Raw genomic sequence first — 25,306 nt, 5'->3', positions numbered from 1 at the left:
GTACTTTGCTTCTTTATCCCATAGAGAACTGCATTTGACACTCGATCCATTTTCCCTACTAAGAAATGTAGCTATCCTCATTGGTGGTTCTATGTTCATCTTTTGCCATAGTCTCGTCTAGATCTAGGTTGGTCTCTATGGAAGGTGACTTGATGTCGTCCACATTTGATGAACAAATTACAGACATCCCCGAGCTCTCTCATATGGAGGATAAAATCTTCATTGTTTGGGAGGGCAACCATCGGCTCCATGCATGGAAAGATTGGGCATTGCGGGAGCGGTTGGATGAATTCTCTATACCAAAGGGTGAGTGCACGATTGTGGAGTGCAACCTTGCAGAGATGGCAAAATTTCTTTTGGTGCTCGGCATGATCAACAAGTAAGTTTATTCACACTTCTATTGGTGCACTTGATGTTATCAATTGTTAATATAATGTTTCGTTTAAAATTAGGGTGACACGAGTCCATATGCCTCACACCACTACGCACGACATATTTATGATGCAAAAATTAGCGCTTGCGGATCCAGAATCCTTATTGGACAAATTCAATAAAGAAGATAGGGCAAAAGCTTATAGGGCACTTCGTGGGACGGCAATGAACTGTTCAAAATGGCTTAGACTACCTATGTCTTTGCTAGTGCAACTACTGTGGAAGGTAATTGTAAATTTATAATACACATGCATTAGGTAAGCACATATGGTTTTTTTTTTTTGGAAATGAGTTTGATTTGGCGATGTGTATTGCAGGAAGAGTTCGATGCAATGTATCGACTAAAAACACAAAATTTACCATTGAAGGGGAGTAGAGAGTAGTACCACATGCACAAAGATGATTACAAGGCCAGCTATGATTTGGCAGTGAAAGAGACCGAGAATTTTTTTGCAAAAGGGACTAGAGATAGCAATCATAGACAATCCCAAAAATGGAACAGATTTTTTCCAAAAAATGCATCTCTTTTGTGGGCCTGGGAAAGAAGGGTTGCAAAATGGGCCCCTTCAGAGTGTCCAAGGTTGAGCGATGCACTACAGGCTTTTTGACAAAAGCACTTTGGCAAGGTTTTTTCCAATGGAAGAAAACCATAGGAGCTACCCACATCGTAGAGGAGCAATCACATTTTGCTTGTACTATCCGATGCATGCTATACAAGTATTGAACTATACAATATTAAAATTGTGTGTTATAAATGGAGGAGTTATTCCTCTTGTTGTTTGTAGATGGTGGTTGGGCGCCCTTAAAATAGGCCTTCACAGTCGATACCCCGAGCATCTCAACAATGCGTGGGTGGAGTTTGAGAGAGAGAGAGAGAGCAATCTCTATCCTAACAATTGGATAGAGAAGCTCCATGGTAAGGAAATGTAAAGAGACAGTCCATGATTTTTGGACTATGCGGATGGCGAATTTCTCGAAGACGAGATTGAAGCATACAACAATAAGTAATTTTTTTCTTGTTCAAGTAATGTGTTTAATTTGCTATAGTGTCCTCACCTTTTTGTGGACTTGCAGCATTGCACAAGAAGGTTAAGGGTAAGGGCAAAAGTGGAAGTGTCACCATCAAATCAACCTCCCACCAATGCCACTTCCCCTGGCACGACCAAGGGACGTCGAAGCCCAAAAACTACTTAGAACAGACCTAAACAAGGCAAGAAGAGAGGACGGCCATTCATCAATTATTTTCAGAGTTCTTAGAGGAGTTTCATAGCAGAAGGAGAGAGCACAAAGATTATGGGTCAGATGATGAGAAAGGTGATTCTGAACGTCACTTGGAGTCATGGAGATCTACTCCTTCCCAAGCCTTGAGATCCAGAGGTCCCGAGCGAACCATATTGGTACTGTTCAAAGAGATGGCAGCCACCCAGTTTCTATTCGACCACCCAAACCACTTAACTCCTTTCCACTAGGTGAGAAATGCCACCACAAACAAATGCCTGTTTTGACAACAATAAAATTGTGGTACCTAACATTTCATTAAATTCTGCATTTGACACAATTTCGGCTCACTCTGACGCACAAATGGTAGAAATCTTAAGTGTTGGGGTAGACCGAGTACATCTTGCAGTACTTGCTAATGTATGCCATCTACAGAAGGCTATCATGGATTCAAAGATTTTCTTTGAGTGAGTTTATGACACTTTGGCTCCCACTTTGAATTTGACAAGCACTCTCTCAATCTTCTTTTGCATGGTATTTATCTATTGTAGGATCCTTCGAGTGATCCAATGTTGATTGAATCTCTCTCACACTCTGGAAAAATGGAGCTTGATCAGCGGCTTGGAGGGGTGCAACTTGTATGGGTAGACCTTCCCACACATTGCAAACTTGATTCCGGCATCTCTATCGAGCTCGTTTCTAGTGTATTGACCTTGGTTGTAGAGTTTTTACTATCAAATGGTGCAGTAGTCCCCCGGGGCGGTCACTTTTTAGAATGTGTATGATATCACGTGAGTTAACCGGAGAGGATTATTAAAAGACCAAAATGTATAAAAATGTATACATACAGAGGGGGGTGGGGGTTTTTTAAATAGGCTCATAGTGTAAGTATAGTATTTATATTGGGGTATTATTAATTACCTCTTGAACGCACGATATAGGGGTCTTTTGATAAGTGACTGCCGCGGGAGTAGTCCTGGCATGTTGCGACAGACCACTTGGCACTCATCACCAAGGAGGCCTGCTTGCACGATTTTTGCCCTCTTCGCACTATCTTTCTTCATATGGTGTCACACACATATGCTGTGATAGATGACTTCATGGATCCAGTAAGTTCTCAACCATTTCTCCACGAATTTCATGGTTGGTAGATATTTGTGTGTTTTTTGTTTGAAACAATACTCATATTGCAGGTCATGGCCTTATTGTTAGTCATGTTCACACGTGAAATTGAAGGCCTTCTAGTGATTCCTCTTTATGATCGTCAAGCAGGATATGTGGCAATTGACACAACGATGGGTTTGAGTTTGATTGTTGTGACATGATTTGAGAGCCACTACAGGACTTGCCATGGATGCTAGATGCCCTTGGAGCACCATTTTGGCATGGAGTGGAGAAGAGCGAGTTCTTTTCTCAGTAAGTCAATGAGGGCACCTTTATGCTCAATTCTTTCCATTGAACTACTCCGCTAATGTGCCATTGATGTCTGCTAATGTTTGTGCTTTTGTAAACAGGTGGTTGTTGGGTATCTTCATAAAGGTTGGGGATGCAGTTTTAGATAGTCTAGCAGGTTGTGGAGGCTTGGAAATGGAGTGCGAGCATCTACAACAACATTGTATCAGCATTGATCGGGACAAGAAATTGTTCTTGGCACATATTCAAACACAACAGTGGCTTCCTACTGGTCTAGGATCTACTCTTCATGTGGATGAGGTATCTCGTAGAGCACAGTCACATCCACCCTTGTCTCCTTTACAACGTCACCCAAGAGTCAGTTGTGCCATCTGCTCCTCCTCCGAGTAGACCTCCAGTCATAGTTCCTGGTTGGCCAAGCTATGGTCAAACGTTCTATCGGCCACTATTTCCCACACTGCCCATGGGGCCCCCACCTGCACACGCTCTAGTAGCGCAACCCCCACAGAATTTTCGGCCCCCAGGAACCTAATTCTCGACTTGTATTGATTACTCCATATTAACTTATTTCTATGTAATGGTACACCTGAACTTACTGGTTGGTCATACTTTGTTTCAATTTTTGCTCAATCTCATATGTGTTCGCTATATGTTGATTTTTATTTTTATAACTATATTTAATTTTTGAAGGCAAGTCAATCGATGGTGGTTAATCTTTCAGTGTTTTTTTTGTATTCGTAATATTTAAAGTGAAAATATTGCAAAGGACATGGTGTGAATGACCCTTGAAGTAAAGGCGCTTGGGTTTTTTGTATAAATAGCCAGAAGAACACAATGTCTTATCATTCATTCATACGCAAGTCTCTCCACTGAGTATCTATTTTCTAAAGTTATTCCTTGAGTTTTCTCTCATTCACATATTTACCATATCTAGGGAAAATCGCGGACAATGCGATCAGTGTGGTCATCCCCCTCCCCGTGTTGACCCCATCAGCAATGTGCACGCCACTTATATTCTCAATAGTGTATATGCTATGAATGTAGTATGTACAGCACAGAGTGCACACAACTACACTGACTCTCTTCATGCAGTCGATGAGGCCACAAGCTCTATATTCAATGCCATGCAAAACCTTGATTTCAATGCACATCCAACCGAAGGGGATATCGATCATGTTGTGGCACTAGCCAACAATGCAAGTATGATTTGAGGGGAACATGGTTTTCGCACCCCACAGGAGTGTGCATCCTTTGAACGACACTTGGAGGCTTGGGTAGAAGTGTGGATGGCATACGTTGCCGGGCATGGAGAAGCCAATGGAGCCAACAACAACAACAACAACAACTAGATATCACCTTTCCTCGCTAATGTTGGAGAAATAAGGCCTTAACACCATATTAGCATATTGTACTATTTTTTTCTCCATATCTATCTTATTATAGTTGTTGTTTTAAGTTGTGTACTCTAAACCCTTTTAATAACAGTCTGTGGTGTTTTTATTGCAGTTTTTAAATGTTGTTCAAAATCAATTTCCATTATTATGGAGTGTAAATTGTTGAAATTAATTTGTTGCACGTGTACGCGTGTTCACAAGTGTGACAAAATAGAAGGACACTTGTCACGTTGGTGGTTTATCTTGTTGCCCAACATATGTCACAACATTTGAGATGACAAGTCGCATGTTCGAGTGAGAGGATAGTGACAGAGAGAGAATTATAAATATGAATGTTTGGGAGAGAGAGAGAGAGAGGAGAGAGAGAGAGAGAGAGGAAGATGACGATGGAGAAGAAGAAGCTTGGGTGGTATAGTGATAGAACCATTTACCACTTTTTTTTTAGCACACATACAAAAATGGTCAACAAAGCATACACATATCTGAGAGAGAGAGAGAGAGAGAGAGAGAGAGAGAGAGAGAGAGAGAGAGAGAGAGAGAGAGAGAGAGAGGAAGATGATGATGGAGAAGAAGAAGCTTGGGTGTATAGTGATAGAACAATTGCCACTTTTTTTAAACATATATACAACCATCGTCAAAGCACACACATATCTGAGAGAGAGAGAGAGAGAGAGAGAGAGAGAGAGAGAGAGAGAGAGAGAGAGATTGAATTATCATCCACAGGGGTCATCTATGACCTATGGAACCAAAAAACGGCGCATTACAAAAGGTTCCTTCTAAGTGAAGGGATTGTCAAATACATGTCAGTTAAGGACTGAGGGTCCAGTGAGGGGTGAACAAAAAAGAGAATGGGAGATGACAATGGAGAAGAAGAAGCTTGGGTGGTATAGTGATAGAACCATGTACCACTTTTTTTTAAACACACATACAACCATGGTCAAAGCACACACATATCTGAGAGAGAGAGAGAGAGAGAGAGAGAGAGAGAGAGAGAGAGAGAGAGAGAGAGAGAGGAAGATGACAATGGAGAAGAATAAGCTTGAGTGATATAGTGATAGAACCATTTACCACTTTTTCTTAAAACACGCATACAACCATCGTCAAAGCACACACATATCTGAGAGAGAGAGAGAGAGAGAGAGAGAGAGAGAGAGAGAGAGAGAGAGAGAGAGAGAGAGAGAGAGAGAGAGAGAGAGATTAAATTTAATATCCCCTCTTAGATAACCATATATTGATACTTGACCAAAATAGACAGAAGATAAAAGACAGTAGACAATAGACAAAGACCAAATAGACAAAACACAAAATTCTTCATTTAATGTTGGTACATCTGGTTTTGGTAGGAGACCGATTAACCCATGAAAGAATAGACCTATACCTGTCACCATCCAACACAAGCAGCCAGTTAGAACATGGGCTACCTTGATGGGAAGACAGGTATCCAAACAGTCTATTCTGCTTGTTATTGTTGTCCCATAGCCTTAAACCCCTTCACTCTCCTTATATGCATTTTGAGGGAGTTTCTTCTTTGCTTCTCTATCGGGCATGATCCATTTTTAAAGGTATTTGTTTGTTTGGTAGATTATTCTCTACCATAATTTCGATTTGTACAACGGGTGTTTCCGGTTTGATGAGGAAGGGCTTCCAATAGAAAGCACTATACCTAGTAGTACATTTTCATGAACCAAATATTGTCTATTAGTGGTCTATGCTAGAGATGGTATCTTCTAAAAATAGCTGAAGAAAGATACAAAGAAAGCAAAATTTTTGTATAGAGATTATATGTGAAGCTGGAAAACCTACACCAAAGGTGGATAGAGAGAGAGTGCGAGAGAATAGATAGATAGAGAGAGAGAGAGAGACAGACACACACACACACACAGGGAAAGAGATCAAGTTTGGGGACATAAAATCTATAGATGCTCTTTTCAAAGGATAAGATGTATACTACCTTCAATCTAGAAGTAATGTTTTTTACCAAAATTTTGGCAGAGTTTTGTTTGTAAGTAAACTCATTTTTCAAAAGTAAACTTGCCCTTCTCTTTTAAGAGCCTCACATGAGGATTTTATTTAAACAATAAACCAAGAAATACTCAAAAAACTTTACTTTAGTACGTATATCAATTTATGGACAAGGTTATCCAGGACTTGACATTGTTGTTATGTAAAAAACATCTAGAAACAGTTTTTTTGTTTTGCCAACATTTTGGCAGAGCCTTGTTTGTAATTAGATTTGTTTTTCAAAATAAACACGTTTCCTCCTCTCTGAGGAGCCTCACATGAGGATTTTCTTTTATATATCTGATGTAGGGCTGCCAAAAAGACCATACAAGATGCCAATTCATGAGCGGATGTTCAACATTATCTGACTTACAATCAAACAAGGTGTTCATTTTTATGTCTATGAGGCCATTCAAGTAAGATATGCAATGTATATATCTAATTGCCAAGTCCTTCTCAAGATTATCCGTACTAACTTTCAAAAAAAAAAAAAAAAAAAAACCAAGGTAAATCAGATGCATGTTCATGGAGCTAACAACCTGTACCATAGTATTTGATGCACCATGCCGATCATTTTTACATAAATTCAGGTTTTTCCATATCAGAATGTTTTTGGGAAACCCAAAAGCTAGCTCGGCATGCTCCTTGCTAGTTCACTTATTAGCTACGTATACTCAACCTGTGTCTAATACCATGCAGATCATTTATTTGGAGAGATTTCACAATTTACCAAAATTTTCATAAAATGCAGCTTCTTTTTTGAACCCAAAGACTCACAGGGTACATCCTATGCTAGTTCATAGAGTAATTACTTCATATCATACAGTGTTCCGGAGCATGCATCAATTTTTCTACTCAAGATTTTTCAAATTAGAGTTTTCCTCCTCTCTTATGCCTTACGAATACCCAACAAGTATAACACTTGTAAGGAATGTTATCAGAACAGAGTCTTACAACCAATCGATCATAAGCTAATGGGTATGTATATCACCAATTCAAATCCCCCATTAAAAAAACGTAAAAAATGTCAAAAAATAGTCTCTGATTACCGTTGTTGAGATGTGTAGTAGCCCCAATCCTTCTTATGTGCCGTTTTGTTTCCACCAAAAGATGCTACAGTTTGCGATTCTGGGTGATTGATGGCCGTTGTGTGATGGGGTTATTTGCCGCAAGAGGTATGCGATTGTGTGTGTGTGTGTGTGCGCGTGCGTGCGCGCGTACGTGTGTGTGTGTGTGTAGTTTATGTGTTGTGTATGAGAAGAACCAGTCAGCAAAACAGCCTCATGTGTGTGTGTGTTATGTGTATGAGAAGACTCAGCTGCGTGCACAAGTATGATGGGGGCTCGAGGAGCAGTAGGTATCCGTGTGGGGGAGCGTTATGCCTGTGCGTAGGGAGTTTACCGTGGGCTTATAGTGTTATGTGCCTGCATTTTTATAAGTGTAGCTTACCGAATCCACATTCGGTGCTTTCATTGCTCCCATGCGCTCAAGAGAGTGAGGGTAAGGTGCCAATCATTTGCCTACCTTTATCAGGCATGCACCAATCGGTGCTCTTGATGATTTTCAACGTTTTTGTTTGTCCGTACCCATGTCAAGTGAGTTTCCTTGTGTGAGGTTCATTTACATATTTTGTTTGGACTTTTATTATGTGTGTGTGTGTGTGTGTGTGTGTGTGTGTGTGAGAGAGAGAGAGAGAGAGAGAGAGAGGGAGGAGGGAGGTAACAATATCTTACCACACCAAAATGCGTTTCAAATAGTATTGACCTAGAATTTCATCATGAATTTTCCAATATCTTGACAAGGACTCCCCCAGATAGAGAGACTGAGATGGACACAGACAGATAGAGAACAAGAACGAGAAAAACCTACCTATCTTTTACATTCACTTATCGTGTTAAAGTTGTATTGTTGCCCAACATCATCCAATGTAGAGAGAGGGGGGGGGGGGGGGGGGGGTGTAGGGAGGTAAAAACAGAGGTGCTGGTTTAAATGTTGAGAGAGAGAGAGAGAGAGAGAGAGAGAGAGAGAGAGAGAGAGAGAGAGAGAGAGAGAAAGGCCCACCCCAACCCTAGGAGTATGCCCACTTGGTGGGGGACAGCCCACATCTCCTGCCAATGATTTTTTATAAAACCTAAAATGTAGAGTTGTCTAACTACGTGAATTATGAATTTTTAGTTTTTCATTCATAAGTGATATGTTAACTTGAGACCGTATCTATCTTTCATATGTTTACCAGGATCCAATTTTTGACAGAATACACTTTATCCGATAGTACTAAGTATCCATGACCATGCGCACCTTAATAACAATGATTTGTATTGTACTAAATCAGGTGACAAGCTGCCTTGTGATGTTTAATACTTAGGAAAAAATCTTTGTACATATGTCCTGGTATCCGTTCCATTTTCCAGAGAAGATGTAGGGGGTATATACCAAACTTTTATTGAACTAAAAAAGACATTAACTCATCTGAAATTATGAGCTACATGTAGGATGAGATAAAAAAAGGCATCATGTTGTGTGCCGAAAAGGCATGTCTGTCCGCCATTCTTTCTTTTCATTGTGTGTCTTCGCTTTGCTGATTACTATCCTGCAATCAAACCAGTTGTTTTTGAGATGTATGTCGCAATATTACCTAAATTATTATGTGAATCATGTTACATTTCTTGTTCTTTTAGTATATTTGTCAAAGATTTGACCTCGAATTCGATACCTGGGAAATTACCTTTTAAGAGCAACTGTGTGATTAATGTTTTGATGCGGGTTTTCTTGAATCCATTAGAAGTAAACATAAATCTTAGGCGTTTTAAATCATTAAATGTTGCAACTACGCATGAAGAATCATAAATGATGGGTAGTACCTATGACACACACAATTTGTATGCTAACTGTTTAGGGCGATTGCTAGGTGCTTGTATGAAGGATACTTGGTGTCCTGGTAATGCGTCTTTTTCCATGTTGTTTGGATAGTGTATTCCCCGATGAAAGGTCTTTGTAGAATTATTTTTATGTTCAAGTATGTAGAACCAAACTCTGTATGATTTGGTTTAACTGAAATGATATCCAATGGATATATTGTAAAGGGGTCCTCTCGGGACAAAGGTTTGTTGTGATTTATTCATTGTGTAATATATGGGTTGTTACTGAATATAAGATAATCCATATACCGATTAGAGTGATGAAAGCTAAAAGCAGATCAGTTTTTTTGAGTCTGGATAATTTTCTAACATATTCTAGCTCAAACCAAGCAAGGTATAGATTGCACCATAATGGAGAACATGAGTACCCTATTGGGATCCCTTTAGTTTGTCGATATATATCCGATCCTAACTTTGAGATGCAATTGTCCAACACAAAGATATTTAAAGCATCAAAGAATTTGAAGGACCATTTCACTTCTGCTTTCTTTTTTGTAAGGGTGATTTTGCTTCCAGATGGTTTAAAACCTTTATAACCTTGACCAATTATTAATCTTTTAATAATTCTCAAAGAATCCATCAGGCTATGTTTTCCATGGTGAGGAATTGCTTCATAACAAGCTTTTACATCATATGTATGGATAGAATAAATCTATTTAGGAAGGTTTATTAAAGCTTCGTATTAGTTGTTAGTGATCCAGTACACATTTGTGTTAACTTTTAAGAAAGTTTGAAGGTTTTTTCTGAAGTTCTTGGTATATTCAATAAGCCCGTTAGATAAACCTTGCAGAAATTTAGTGATCATACTAGCCACAAGGGAGAAAACACAATCATGGGCGTTTGTTATCCAACAAAATGCTGATTTGTCAATTTCCCATAATGTAGGGAAGACCTCTATCAGGAGAACGTATAACATTAAACTCCTTGCAACATGAATTAATGAGTGAAATGATGGTGTTACTACATTCTTCTACAGACATGAATTCCGAAGAATCCAATCTTTTTTTGGCATGCATTCTTATGATTCATTTACAAATAAAGACAGGAGTTTGGACCAATTTGTCCAAACCACATATAAAAATGTGTTTTTGGATAAACTCCATTTTGTCTAAGATATCTTTTTCCAAGAACCACGGAATTTTATTATGCCTATAGTTTGGGAAGGTGGACTGGAAGGTTTTTTCTAATCTTTCTTCAATTAACTAAAAGTGAGACGGTGTAATTCAAATTCAGCAATTGGCATAATTTTGCCCAACCCTTCTTGAACTTGACCTTAACTAAATGCAGATGTACGAGGACAAGGGTGATATGGTTGAGGCCTTTGGATATTGTGCGCTCCTTGCCGCACTGTCGAAGCAAGGGACTTGCCAATACACCGTGTGCGAGCCACAAACGGCTCCAAGCACACAACAAGCCTAAACTAGCAAGCTCAAGAGAGCAAAGGGTGTGTCACTCACCGCTCTACGCTCGCCTTCGTGGTGGATTCCTCGCCGCGATGAAGAAGAAGCTGTAGTCGTGCCGCGCTCAACCGCTTCGCCGCCGTCGTGCCTTCGTAATGCTCGATCGCACACACACTCTCCCTCTCTCTCTCTCTCTCTCTCTCACACACACACACACACGAGGAGGTGAAGAAGTAGAAGATGGAGATGGAGATAGAGCAAGAGCACTCTTCTATTGCACAAATGAGAGAATGAGTAAAAATTAGGTTTAGTTGGCTTTTATAGGAGCTCACCCCATTCACACTTGGGCGCCCATGCTTAGCCAACTAACCCTAGCATGTTCCAGTTAGAGTGCGCCTCTCATCGGCGATCACTCTACCTTTCCCTATTGGTCCGACAAGCCCGGTACCTGACTCTAAATAATACAACGTTTATAGATCATAGGGTGTCCGTGTGCCGTGAGGGTTAACATGCCCCCCTTCCTGATGTAGATTCCGTCCGCGGAAGCTATTGAGTTGAAGCTGGGTCGTCGAGGTGGAAGAGCATTTGAGATGAATGTCCTTAGCGTTCTTCAGTCACTGCAAAATCAAACAACATTGGCACAGTAATTGCATTCTCTTAAAAAGCATATGCAGTTTTAGGTAGACAAATTGATTGGTAAAAGAATTTCAAACAATTTGTTAGCAATGAACATTAAATTGCAATGTAATCAAATGCATAAACAGATGTAAAGGTAGAAAATTAAACAAGTCTGGGGTCGCTAATTTGATGGTCGAAAGGCACTAGAGATCGAATATTAATACCATGGGTAAGCTTCTTAATTTTTAGTGGTCAATTAAGTTGTTTAATCGCGAGAGCCAAGTATTGATGTTCGAAGGCTGACTAGAGGCTATATCTAGAAAACCTTGTAGTTAAGCTACCATAAAAGGAATTTCTCATGAAATCATCGCCTGACTGATTACTTTTTCTTTGACCCCCCAAAGTCTTTTCACATTGATTCAATTATGATGTGTGTGCTTATTTTGTATGCCTTGGGTTTTTTGCTTTTCAAGGAAAAGCGCCCACACTGGGAACCTCTAGGGCTCTAGTACCATAGGCGATACATGTGAGTGAAGTACCAAATCAAGCTGAGATTTCTCTTCCAGCTTAAAATTTTACATTGTGGCACTTTGATTTTTTGTTTGTTCATTTTCAGCATTTTAATTTTGTAACTTTGGGGGGTCATATAACATTGTTACATTCCCCAGGCTCATCACATTAGTAAACTCCCTTTATAATACTTAAGCTAAAGGTCACTAGGGTTAAGCCCACTAGAAAGCCCTAGTACATTTCATACAATGCTGCCTAAATCGGATTAAGAACCTAAGTAACCATTGCTTATTAGGAAGGCATTCCCCATGGTATTAAGAGAAGATTTCTAATACCTAGCTTGGTCAAACTAGCTTAGTCGGACTGCTTGATTTTTACCCCTAAACAAGTGATTATGACAAAACATTACATTGAATTAAATGTTTGATACTAAGCCAATGCGCTGAATATTATGCTACCAATCACAATCAAAGCAGACAAGCATGGATGCAAAAAAGATAAGGACAATGCTAATGGACAAGAAACACCTGTTTGTGTCGATGGTCGCGCTTGATTTGAAGTGTGAACGAGAGAAAGGTTCCATGAAGGTCCAAATCCTATCAATAGCAACACGCTCCTGTACACACTATGAAATACAAACAATACCTCTAGGAGGAACATCAGTGGGAAAAGAGAACTTTGCTAATCTCTCGACTCTAAAACAGAAACACTCCTATCGTACTAATCTTACTTACCCTCCATCACTCAAGTGATGAGGATCAAAGGTTTTTTATGGCATAGGTTTCTGTTTCACTGTACCAGATGTGACATGTGTAGGTCTGAGTCAATGTTTTGACTTTTATTGTGCATACTCGTTTGCTAATTGCTCTTGCTCTTTTTTTTTTTTTGTGAGTATAAAGCTTTATATGTACATTCCCTAAGATTAGAATTGAGAGGTCAGGGAAAAAGGTTGAGAGGGAAACAAGTGAATAATGGATGTCAGCAAACACTCCCCCCTTCCTTGGGTAGATCATACCGTTTGAAATGAGCTTGTCACCCTTTGAAACCAATTGTTCCAGTTGGTAATAGGTGAGGATTTTTGCCAGTAGTTTTCTATTACCCTAGGTGCCTCGTCAAGCTGCAAGGGTGGTAAGGTACTCTCCCAGGATCGAACTTGAAGTGGTTCATCAGGTGATTCTTGAACACTGGGAGGTGTGGATTCTTTTGGAGCTTCATGGAGGTCCACTACTATAGATGGAGGCTGTGTAGAAGCTTTTACCTCTATGGATGTATTACATGAGCAGCTAGAAGCTTCATGGGACTCCCCCCTTCCTGAGCTAGGTGGAACAAATCGTTCTTTCTTTGGTACCCAAACTAGCTCGGGAGCGGGTGTGTAGCATTCTGTGATTTTTTTCTTTCCACGATCATTGATTTGTTTTGGAGCTACGAGATTGGGCTCACTTGGGTCAGGTGATAGGTAAGAGCACAATCTATGTTTTGGCACCCAGATTTGATCATTTCCTTGATAGTAGCCTTGGGCTTCCAATAGTCGTTTAGGGATCCATCGCAACATTTTCTTACTTTTATTGGAGCGAGTGGTACGTTTCTTACAAGGCTTCTGTTTTTTAGCACTAGCTATGGTCACTAAAGAAGCTTTAGGGACCCACTTGTATGTTTTCTTCGTTACATTAGGATGAGTCTTGTCGGAAGCGATATGCATTGCTTGTAGCATATTTAAGGGTATAGGCATTTCATCCCCCTCAGGTGTTACCCAGGTCGTCCCCCTATTTCCCCAAGTGTCTATGGTTGATGCTAGGTGGACCCAATCCACATTGTCCGACTCAGTCATCCCAGGTAGGATATCCATATAAGGAGAATCTTGGCCAATGTCTGTATCCTTCTTACAAGTGTAACAATATTGTAGTGGGGCCGAGTGAACTGTGGTGTCAAGCGATGATCAATAATGGTTTTACTCCCTAAGGGGTGTACCTTACCAGTCACCAAATCCACTCTAAGGACAGAGTCTTGGAATTGCAAATAGACATGATTTTTAGACCAATCGTGAACCATTTGTGCTTCCCTCATGAATGGTCGTCCTAAAATCATTTCATATGACATAAGGTGTTTAGAGAAATCCATTACAATGAACGTATGTCGTACCTTGTGTCCTAGAACTTTGATCTTAAGATCCTTGAGCATCCCCATAGGTTTGGCTATGGTACCATTTGCCATCTTTACCACAATGTTAGTAACACTGAGGCGGGGTTTTCCCATGGATTCCCAACAATCTTTTGTAACGATGCTAACTCCCGCACCACCATCAAGAATTCCCTTTATAGTTAATCCCTTGGTAGTGATGGGTAGGGTCGCATTAGACTCGTCGCCTTCAAAATACTGCCCTAATTCGTTAATGGGTACCTCCATCACAGACTCGTGTCCATCTAAGTCAAGTGATTGCACATGATTTTCCTCATCAATCATAATCGAGTCAGGCCTATTTGGTTGCGCAAACTGCGGTAATCCCGTTCGTAGCTCTCCGTTAAGGAATGCTCGAAGTGCAAGGAATAACTCAGGATCTCCATACAGCTTTGCTATGATCGTGGTTCGGACCTCAGAAGACATGAAGTCCACTAGTTTGGCAACATTCATTGGCGTTTTGCAGGGTGTAGGTCCTTGACTAGGAACTGGTGAGGATGGAATCTCATATTCCTCAATGGGATCAGGTATTCCTTCGTTAAACATCCTTTCCAACAAGAAGGGTGTATGCTCACTTTCTGATGTCCCGTCCTCACTCCCTTCTTGGATGATACTAGATATGGCTAACGGTCTATGGTTCATGTGGGGTGGATGAACTTGCGTGGGAAACACTGTGTCATGAATTTTGACATGCATGGGTTCTGGTTCTAGTTTCCTTTGAGTCTCCTCCACTAAACCTCTTAGATGTTTCACCTGCTCAATCTCGTCTACTGGGTTTGGGTACGTCCCAATCTTCTTTTTACGATTCTTCCCTTTTTGCCCCTGCGGTTTATCTTGGGGGTCTTGGATTGGATTTGGAAACACTTGTGGTGTTTTCAGAGGCTCTTTATGGTTTTCTCTTATTCGGTTTTCATTTGGTTCCATGTTACGGTTTTCTTTGTCGGTCTTTCTCTTTGTGGTATTCGTTCTAGTCTCCATTGTCTCGATTGAATCTGAATCATCCTCGAGGTCATTCATATACACGGGGTCATCTCCTGTTCCTATGTTTGTTTTGGAACTTGGCTTTGAATTTTCCGTATTCTGCGACTTCTTCCTTCGTGTCTTCTTTTTCTTTGCTTGGATAACTGACGCGGTATCTCTCTCTTCGAGGATATGGCCTGGCCCTTGAAGCATGGACCGTGTAATCGCATAAGCGGGTGCGACGGGTGGTATTGGCGATGTCACACTAGCAATTTCGACCAAATTTAGGGGTGTGATTTTAGGCGCATTTGGGTTATAGGGGCATTGGGCAATCAAGTGATCTATGCCACAACGATTACATGTGAGTATTGGCATTGCAGACGTGCTCCCTTGATTCACTTGCATCTGTGCAGCATTCTTTTGCAGCCTAATAGGGCACTCCACTGCTCGATGTGGTCCACCACACTCGTAGCATTGAAGAGGTGGCCTCCTAGCCTGGGTGTTGATATTTTGACCTCTAGATGCGAGAGCAGCAGCTTGATAAACCGGCTTGACTTGCCCCCAACAATCTTCCATGTAGTATATAGGACACTCTTCCAATGTATCAAGTCCATAGGCAATACTAGTGTCTATTTCCTCCTCACAGCCATCTGCGTAAGCATTAGATGGCTCGCAACCCACTTGGTTCATAGGGGCGACTCTTGGATGCGGGGGCTGCGGTCCTAGCATAGGAGGTGGTAGCGGTGTGGCTTGTACAACATTTTGAGATCTAGGGACCATGTGTTGCGGTAGTTGCTCAACAGGTGGAGTAGGCATCAATACAGGAGCTCGAGGCGCATCCGTCCAGGCTACATGTGGTCTATTTGCCATCATACGTTTGATCATTAAACAATCCTTAGCTTGGTGACCATACCTACCACATGCGTTGCAAGTTCCATTAAATTTTACTCTAAACGTAGGGCACTCACTAGTGCTATGTGGACCTAAGCAAATGGAACACCATTGTTGCTCCCTTCTTGGATACATGTGACTATTTTGAGGGGGTCGATTATCCTTAAGAGACTCTTGGATTGCCTTGGTGAGGTCTGTCAAGAATGTCTCAAATACCTTTGGCTCATTGGCAATGGGCTTTGCAGTCATGGGTTCATACTCAATGGCTTGTGAGCTAGTGGATCTCGTGTCAGTAGACACCCTCATGCCTGCTATCATCAAGTTGTCCTCTAATTGGATTGCATTGGCAGTGACATCTTCCCAGGTTGTGATACCTCTAATCACTAGTCCATTATAGATTCCTTCATTCCTCAACCCTCGAATGAATCGATCAAGCAGTTGGTTATTGTTGAAGCGCTCATTTACAGGGCAGCGAGAGTTTAAGTGCTTTAGACGACTAATGAAGTCCCTTACTGACTCTCCTTCCTTACGTTCGGCCTTCTGTAGCTGAGATGCTACACCCCAAAGCACACCTTCTCGTATGTACTCCTTTAGAAACAACCTTCGAAGGGTAGGGTAGATTGTTTTCTCGTCCACCCTTAGGGTTCTATACCAATCTCCAGCCTTCCCACTTAATGTCAAGCTTAAGGCATTGCACTCATGTAGCTCGTTGCGTTCCCCTAAGGAATCACATACTTGTTCAAACACTTCAATGTGTTTTCTAGCATCTTCGTCCCCATTGAATTTTTGCGTGAGTTTGGCAATTTGTACTGCCTTACTTCTAGGCTCTCTATCAGATGCATGACGCATATTTTCCGCGATAGATCGACCTATGGTTTGAGCAAACGCTGCCAAGTCACTTATGTGAGGAGGCAGGGCCGGTGGAGGTACTCTTGGAATCATATGTGGGAGAGGAACGGGTACCGGTCTTGGCATATGTGTGGATGATGCAGGATATGGAACATAACCGGGCATAGGTCCACTCGGATAAGGGCTAGGGAGCGGCACTCGAGGAGCATAAGCAAGTGGTACAATTGGAGGTGTGGGGGCCATGTGTGCATAAGGGGCTAGAGGCACATATGGTCGAGGCCCCATATTAGGTACTACGACACTAGGTAGTGGCACTGCGCTAACCGTAGATGTCATCGGTACATTCTCTGTCAGGCTTATCCCTGGAGTGAGCACTGGGTTTTCCTTAATAGAGGGTTGAGCCAAGTTAGGGAAGCTAAAGTTTTCGCTCGGAGGCTCAGATTGCATAGAGACCCCAGGTGAAATGACGTAAGATGGGTCCTTGGGGATCATTAGAGGAGTCTCCATTTGTGATAGAGTAAGCTGTTGAGCCTTGCTCGTATCCAGAAATCTCATGGGGCCAGTTGAGAGTATATTTACCCCTCGGTTTTGCATTTCTGATTGAATAATGCCATGGATAACATTACAGATCATTTTCTGTTGATCTTCGATGCTCGTGGCACTAGAGGTGGATTGTACAATCTCTATCCATCCTACATGGTAGGCGTGGCCAGAGTGTAGATCCGTCAACACCTCAGTGTGGAGGTCGTATGTCCAATGGTCATTAATGAACAATCCTTCTAGAGTCGACATCTTAACGGTTTCTTGTGAGGTAGAAGCAATGTTGCTCCCCGTGGTTTTACTTGTCACCAACGGTACTCTAGAGGGAATTTCTGAAGGAGGCAGCTCAACAGGGCCTTCTTGGTAAGAAGTTGGTAGGATATCCACATGGACACTCTTTGGGGGTGTGGGGTCCACTTGCGATGTGAAAGGAGAGTCCACTTTCCCACCCCCTTTGTGTGCTTCATTTGCATCAGGTTCCGAGCGAGTAGCTCTACCTAATGTTTCCATGAAACGGCTAAACATACTAGTACTAGGCTGTGGAGCTTCGGGAGGTGCATGGCCTTCTCTCTCAGTGTTTTGGGTAGAGTATGCTTCCATGATTTCTGAGTCGGAGGAGGAATCACTAGCGGCTATTTTAGGGTCTTGGGTGGTGCTACCTTGTGTCCCCGCTGAGGGTCTAGAGCTTATCGTGGATAGGTAATGGGTGTCCGTATGAACAGAGGCACCCTCAATATGCTCGTGTTCTAGCACCCGCCCAGAGCGTAAGTGCATGTGCTTTTGATACCCTAAGGTGTCAAAAAGCTGCTCTAGGAGGCCTTGTGACTAGTTTTTAGCGTGTTTTTTGTTTGTTTTTTTGTTAGATTTTTTAGAGCGTCTCGTGGAATGGGCCATGTGATAGCTCGAAACGAGCGTATCGCTAGGAGGGACGCGCCGTGCTTTACAGCCCTCCGTTTGGTCACTCTATGCCCTCGGAATCCCTAAAACTGTCAATTTCCAGTAGGGAACTAGGCCCAAACTAGAAGGTCTAAGGGTGCAAGTGGGAAGAGAAAGGAGGAGAGTGGAGGACTTGTCCCACATGCTCTCATTCTCTCTTGAGGGAGTAGGGTATATATATAAGAGTGAGTCTAGTGTATATCATAAGACTGAGGACTGAGGCCAAGGCTTGGGCTTGGGCTTGGGCTTGGGAAAATGATCCCGATCTATCTTTTAAACGAACCAGCCCGTCTGTTTTAAGCGTCACGTTTTTTATTTTCGAAAAATTTACCCGCTCGCTCGCGTTTTTATTTTCGGGGGTTTTTTTTTCCAGAAATCTTTTTTCCCGAAAAAAAATATTAAAAAAAAAATCACTTTTTTTTCCAGAACTTTTTTTTTTGATGCAGAAAATACAGAAATTGAAAACACAGAAATTGAAAATGCAGAAATGCAGAAAATTGAAAAAACGCAGAAATGCAGAAAATTGCAGAAATTGAAAACGCAGAAATTGAAAATGCAGAAATTGCAAAAATTGAAAAAACGCAAGAAATGCAGAAAATTGAAAAAGCATAGACAATAGCAGAAATTGAAACTTGACAGAAAATGCAGAAAACGCAAAAAACAGAAATCTCCACACACTCCTTCCCTGCCTTTCCTATGATAGAAATTGCACCACAAGGAAGCGTAAAGTGCTAACCGAGCTTAGTGTAGGGCATATCCCCGACAACGGCGCCAAAAATGTGCGCTCCTTGCCGCACTGTTGAAGCAAGGGACTTGCCAATACACCGTGTGAGAGCCACAAACGGCTCCAAGCACACAACAAGCCTAAACTAGCAAGCTCAAGAGAGCAAAGGGTGTGTCACTCACCGCTCTATGCTCGCCTTCATGGTGGATTCCTCGCCGCGATGAAGAAGAAGCTGCAGTCGTGCCGCGCTCAACCGCTTCGCCGCTGTCGTGCCTTCGTAATGCTCGATCGCACACACACTCTCCCTCTCTCTCTCTCTCTCTCACACACACACACACACACGAGGAGGTGAAGAAGTAGAAGATGGAGATGGAGATAGAGCAAGAGCACTCTTCTATTGCACAAATGAGAGAATGAGTAAAAATTAGGTTTAGTTGGCTTTTATAGGAGCTCACCCCATTCACACTTGGGCGCCCATGCTTAGCCAACTAACCCTAGCATGTTCCAGTTAGAGTGCGCCTCTCATCGGCGATCACTCTACCTTTCCCTATTGGTCCGACAAGCCCGATACCTGACTCTAAATAATACAACGTTTATAGATCATAGGGTGTCCGTGTGCCGTGAGGGTTAACAGATATATTATCCCTTAATGTGTGGTGCCTTATGAAACATGGTTGAGCAGTAAGAATGTGCTCACCAAGATGGCCAAAATTTTTCAAGAAGTTTTTAAACCGTTTTTGGGTACGACAAACACAAGGTTCACTAAGATCAAAAGGTTCAATAAATGTGGCAAAGGGTTTATATAAATATTGCCCAATATTATTCATGTATTACCATCCAAATTTTATGTGAAAGTGCTCATGATTGATTTTTATTCCAATATCCTTGAACACTTCATCAAGAAAAGCGTGAGGGTGTACAAACTCCATAAATTTATTGCTAAAGGTTAGGTGAATAAACCGATGTCTATTTTTTTACTTTGTTTAAACCATTGTAAACCATTGGTTCTAGTAATTAAATGTCTTACCTTGTCATCGGTACTACATTCTAGCATTCTTGGAGTTTTGCCAAAGTCCTCCGACCCGCGGAATGTTGAGGTTGTTTTGGATGATGCCGTATTGCTTGGTGTGCTAGCAATACGCTTTAGTTGATCCCTCTCTCGCTGATTTGAAGATTGTGTCGATGGTCTGACTAATTGGGTGATGTTAAACTCGAGAGAGGAATGGAGTCCCTAGTGTATACAACACTAAACCTTTTGCTGCATCAGTCAGATGCTCATGAAGAGCATAAAAAACCACTACAGCATGTCGAACTTCAATGGGAAAGGATGTTACCCATCCAATAAAATCATATACTTGCGCAGGTCTAGAGGAGTATGGAAAGAACCTTGGGAGATTTTCAAACACAAACCATAGAATGTGATCAAACCATATGATTGTTGCTGGGCAGCTTGAACCAGGATTCTTCTTACAAGTACACTTAACGAAAGGTTTGTATGTGTTCCAACAATTCTTCAAGAACTTTCGAATGTTGTTTTCTTTTTCATTGAGTGATAGTCCCTTTGTACGGGCTACCATGGAAGCATTAGAGCACTTTTTACTGTCAATGTCTGGCAGTTTTATTTGCTTCAATGTAAAAGGTTTATCCTATGATATTAGATGCTTTGATTGAAGTTCATATGTTTTGCACTATTACCACATCAAGCGGCAAACTACAAAGCAGAGCGACTCAATCGTGAAAGGAGCACATTGATTCAGTATCTCAAAGTCCCAGAGTTTGTTTTCAAGATGAATAGCGTCAAGCTCAATTTGTCTGAAAGGGAGTAGTGGGATGACTTTAGAAAAATGCATGGCATAGATATTTCAATTTTTTGAAAAGAAGGGTCATCAGTCAAGCCTAGGGAATCCTTTTCTTCTTGATTTAAGAGCTCTAGATCCAAAAGAGGGTTCACAATCTCTTGAGACTGCCTAATTGCAAGAGGAAGGAATGGGAGATTATTAATGAAGTAGAGCTTGTTAACTATGGTAGGTAGTGATGAGAAATAGAAGTCTAGATTAGAGGAGTCATGAGCATCAATAAATCATAATGATAATAAAAAAGAGCTTAGTGCATTATTCAGTTGTGCAGGATCTTTTCTGGCTTTAACCAATCATTAACAAAAGCCGCTTTTAATGCTAAAAGTTCTTGTTCCTATATTGCCTTTTATGAAAATCAAACCCCTTGAAGCAAGAAAGTAGGCATTGTGTACCAATAGGAGGGATAGGAATCCTTTTATTATCGAAGTACCCAAAACGTGTAAGAGATACAATCTAGCCAACCTGAAGGATGTTTAGAGACAAAATTATAAACAGTTAGAATGAAGGCAACTTTAATATACGGTAATTGTTCACTGACCAAGGACAACTCGGGAAATAAAGAGAGAGAGAGAGATTAAATTTAATATCCCCTCTTAGAGAACCATATATTGACACTTGACCAAAATAGACAGAAACTAAAAGACAGTAGACAATAGACAAAGACCAAATAGACAAAAGACAAAATTCTTCATTTAATGTTGGTACATCCGATTCTGGTAGGAGACAGATTGAGCCTCAGAACCCATGAAAGAATAGACCTATACCTGTTTCACCATCCAAACACAAGCAGCGAGTTAGAACATGGGATACCTTGATGGGAAGACACGTATCCAAAAAGTCTATTCTGCTTGTTATTGCTGCCCCATAGCTCTAAACCCCTTCACTCTCCTTATATGCAGTTTGAAGGAGTTTTTTCTTTGCTTCTATAGAGAATAGAGAGAGAGAGAGAGAGGGAAAGAGATCCAGTTTGGGGACATAAAATCTGTAGATGATCTTTTCAAAAGATAAGATGTATACTACCTTCAATCTAGAAGTAATGTTTTTTACCAAAATTTTGGCAGAGTTTTGTTTTTGTAAGTAGACCCATTTTTCAAAAGTAAACTTGCCCTCCTCTTTTAGGAGCCTCACATGAGGATTTTATTTAAACAATAAACCAAGAAATACTTAAAAAACTTTACTTTAGTACGTATATCAATTTATGGAGAAGGTTATACTAGACTTGACATTGTTGTTATGTAAAAAACATCTAGAAATAGTTTTTTTATTTTGCCAACATTTTGGCAGAGCCTCGTTTGTAATTAGATCTGTTTTTCAAAATAAACATGTCCTCCTCTTTGAGGAGCCTCACATGAGGATTTTCTTTTATATATGTATATAAAAACCAAGTTTAGAAACCTCTTCCTCAATAAATATACCAATCAGCATATTATTTCCAAACCCCTTTCTTTACAAGTTCGTAGACCTATCCTCATAATGTAAAAAAAAATCGTTTCCACTCTTTCAAAACCAATTTCTCTTAATGCTCAAAAGAAACTTGTTATAAACCTATTTATTATAGTGTCTAGAAAACCTTAAAAACTTATATGCCAAATTTTAATTGGCCATCCTCTCAGTAGAAGGTCTACCTGAAAGCTCGGGGTTGCCATTCGGATGATTTGTGTTGAAACTGCACCTGTATGATATCTGATGTAGGGCTGCCAAAAAGACCATACAAGATGCCAATTCCTGAGCGGATGTTCAACATTATCTGACTTACAATCAAACAGGGTGTTCATTTTTATGTCTATGAGGCCATTCAAGTAAGATATGCAATGTATATATCTAATTGCCAAGTCCTTCTCAAGATTATCCGTACTAACTTTCAAAAAAAAAATTAAAACAAAAAAAACCAAGGTAAATCAGATGCATGTTCATGGAGCTAACAACCTGTACCATAGTATTTGTCGCACCATGCCAATCATTTTTACATAAATTCAGGTTTTTCCATACCAGAATGTTTTTGGGAAACCCAAAAGCTAGCTCGGCATGCTCCTTGCTTGTTTGCTTATCAGTTGTGTATACTTAGCCTGTGTCTAATACCATGCAGGTCATTTATTTGGAGAGATTTCATAATATACCAAAATTTTCATAAAATTCAGCTTGTTTTTTGAACAAGCTGAATTTTAGTTCATAGAGTCATTACTTCAAATCATACAATGTTCCGGACCATGCATCAATTTTTCTACTCAAGGTTTTTCAAATTACAGTTTTCCTCCTCTCTTATGCATGTACAAATACCCAACAAGTATAACACTTGTAAGAATGTTATGCAGAACAGAGTCTTACAACCAATCGATCATAAGCTAATGGGTATGTATATCACCAATTCAAATCCACCAAAAACAAACCATAAAAAATTTCAAACAACGGTGTTTGATTACTGTTGGATAGGGGGAAGGGGTTATGCACACACAACTGGCCCCTGGCAAATTTTCAAATGGCCATAACTTGCAGTTTAGAGCCCCGAGTGGCGATCCAAGAAGACCGGCATGCTCCACAACTACGGCAAGGCTCCAAAACGTCCAAATGGCATGCTTACCAATACAACTAGGTGGGCACACAACTGGCCCCCGACAATTTTCAAATGGCCATAACTTGCAATTTAGAGCCTCGAGTGGCGATCCGAGAAGACCGGCATGCTCCACAACTTGAGCCTTCCAATCCTATTTGCTAATGCTAACCTTGGCCATCTGTCCCCATCTGCCCTACCCGTCGGGGATCTGCAAGGCTTCTAAATTAGAACTTTAATATCTTTCACCCCGGGGCTCCGTTTGACAAGCCGTCTAGACCAGCTTCTAGAGCACCTCAAACACTTCATTCTAGATTACCGACTTTGCACTTTGAGCACCTTTACCTGCTATCCCATGTAGACCATTCTTGAGTCTTTTTGGCCTAAGAAACCGCTTGAGACATACATTCCCGCTGCCATTGGTCTACCGAGGACTTTCCCACCTGCTTTAGCTCGCCGCCATGCACCTGCTGGCATCCATAGCACTGCTTGTCACCCTTCCTAGCATGGAACAACTTTGGCTGCACCATCATTTCCCACCCCCCTGTTGAACATTCATGTTCAACCAAAAGCATATTTACAAAACTTTAAACCTGCAACACTTCGCTAGCACTCAAGCATATTGAAAAAGGCACGACCATATGTGCAATATATACAACACTGTATATCCGTTACTTCCAAGTCTCCTCAGGTGGGTTGCCCAACCCCCCTAGCTACAATCTGGTTTACATCAGGCACCAAACCTCTGTCAAAGTACAGCTTAAGCCGCACCCCATTCACCCTATTTCTAAGCAGCTTTCCATTTGCCCTTATTAATTCATAGGTCCCGTTTGGAAAATCTTTCTGTACTTTGTACGAACCCGTCCACTTCTTCTTGAATTTCTTTTTGAAAGTAAAATTTAAATAGCTCTCATACTTCATCACAAGATCACCTTCTTCTATACTTTTATCAGGCAAACTCTGATTAAACTTAGCAATTTGCTTCTCCCTCTTCTTTACATAATAATCTGTGGGGCTGCCTCCCTGTTCATCTGCAAAGTTTGGAGCCTAACAATTTGATCCTGTAGCATCTCTTTTTGTGTGGCATTGACTCGCCACATCCCCTTCAAAGCACCTAATTGCATATGCATTGGCAACACTGCCTCTTTATAGTACACCAATTCAAACGGGGTAAAATAGGTCGCGACTTTGTAGGATGTCCTATACGCCCACAAACACTTTTCAAGATTCACTTCCCACTTCATCTCCTGCTTGTTAACATACTTTGTCAGCATCTTAATGATTTGGCCATTTGCACTTTCTACCAAACCATTGCATTGAGGATGATAAGGTGAAGAAAATCGATGTTGAATAGCCAGCTTCTCTACCAAAGCTTTCATAAGTTTACTCCTAAATCCCTGTCCTCTATCTAACACGAGCACCCATGGCACTCCGAATCGACAACAGATGCTGTCAAAACAAATTGAGCTACCACATGAGCATTTACCTCCTTCACAGCTTTGGCTTCGACCCACCTGGTAAGGTAGTCAATCGCCACTACAATGTATTTTTTCCCGCTTGCCGACTTCGGGAGTGGACCAATGGCGTCCATGCCCCACTTCTCAAAAGCATCTTGGGCAATGATAGCTCCTTGCGATTCGGCTATCAGTCTCCTCTCACCCATAGTCTGACATTCATGGTAGGTTTTGCACCAATAGTGCACATCACGTACTATCGACGGCCACCAAAAACCTACTCTCAAGATTCGAAACAAAACCTGGTCTTTACCCTGATGCCCACTTTCCTCATGACATTGCTGCAGCACCATACCGATTTCTTCCTTATAAATTGCAGCACTTCATCATGTCCATAGGTCATAAGATCCTCCCCTATCAGTGTAAACTTGCGAGATTTTTGTCCTATCCTCCGCTTTTGTAGCTTCGA

General features: G+C 41.1%; 1 protein-coding gene across 1 annotated transcript; it reads right to left on the bottom strand.

The window, feature by feature from the left end:
- Nucleotides 1-24,070: 24,070 nt before the first annotated feature.
- LOC147460019 (uncharacterized) lies at nucleotides 24,071-25,046 on the bottom strand. Its single transcript, XM_086511666.1, has 3 exons — nucleotides 24,898-25,046; nucleotides 24,600-24,832; nucleotides 24,071-24,414 (listed from the first exon to the last, which is right to left on the bottom strand). The coding sequence occupies exons 1-3, from the start codon at nucleotides 25,044-25,046 to the stop codon at nucleotides 24,071-24,073; spliced, it is 726 nt and encodes a 241-aa protein (XP_086367792.1).
- Nucleotides 25,047-25,306: the final 260 nt, after the last annotated feature.

Source organism: Adiantum capillus-veneris, chromosome 4 (genome assembly GCF_014529385.1).
Source record: "Adiantum capillus-veneris isolate H3 chromosome 4, ASM1452938v2, whole genome shotgun sequence".
NCBI classification, from domain to species: Eukaryota; Viridiplantae; Streptophyta; class Polypodiopsida; order Polypodiales; family Pteridaceae; genus Adiantum; species Adiantum capillus-veneris.
This window is presented reverse-complemented; position numbering and strand designations above follow the sequence as displayed.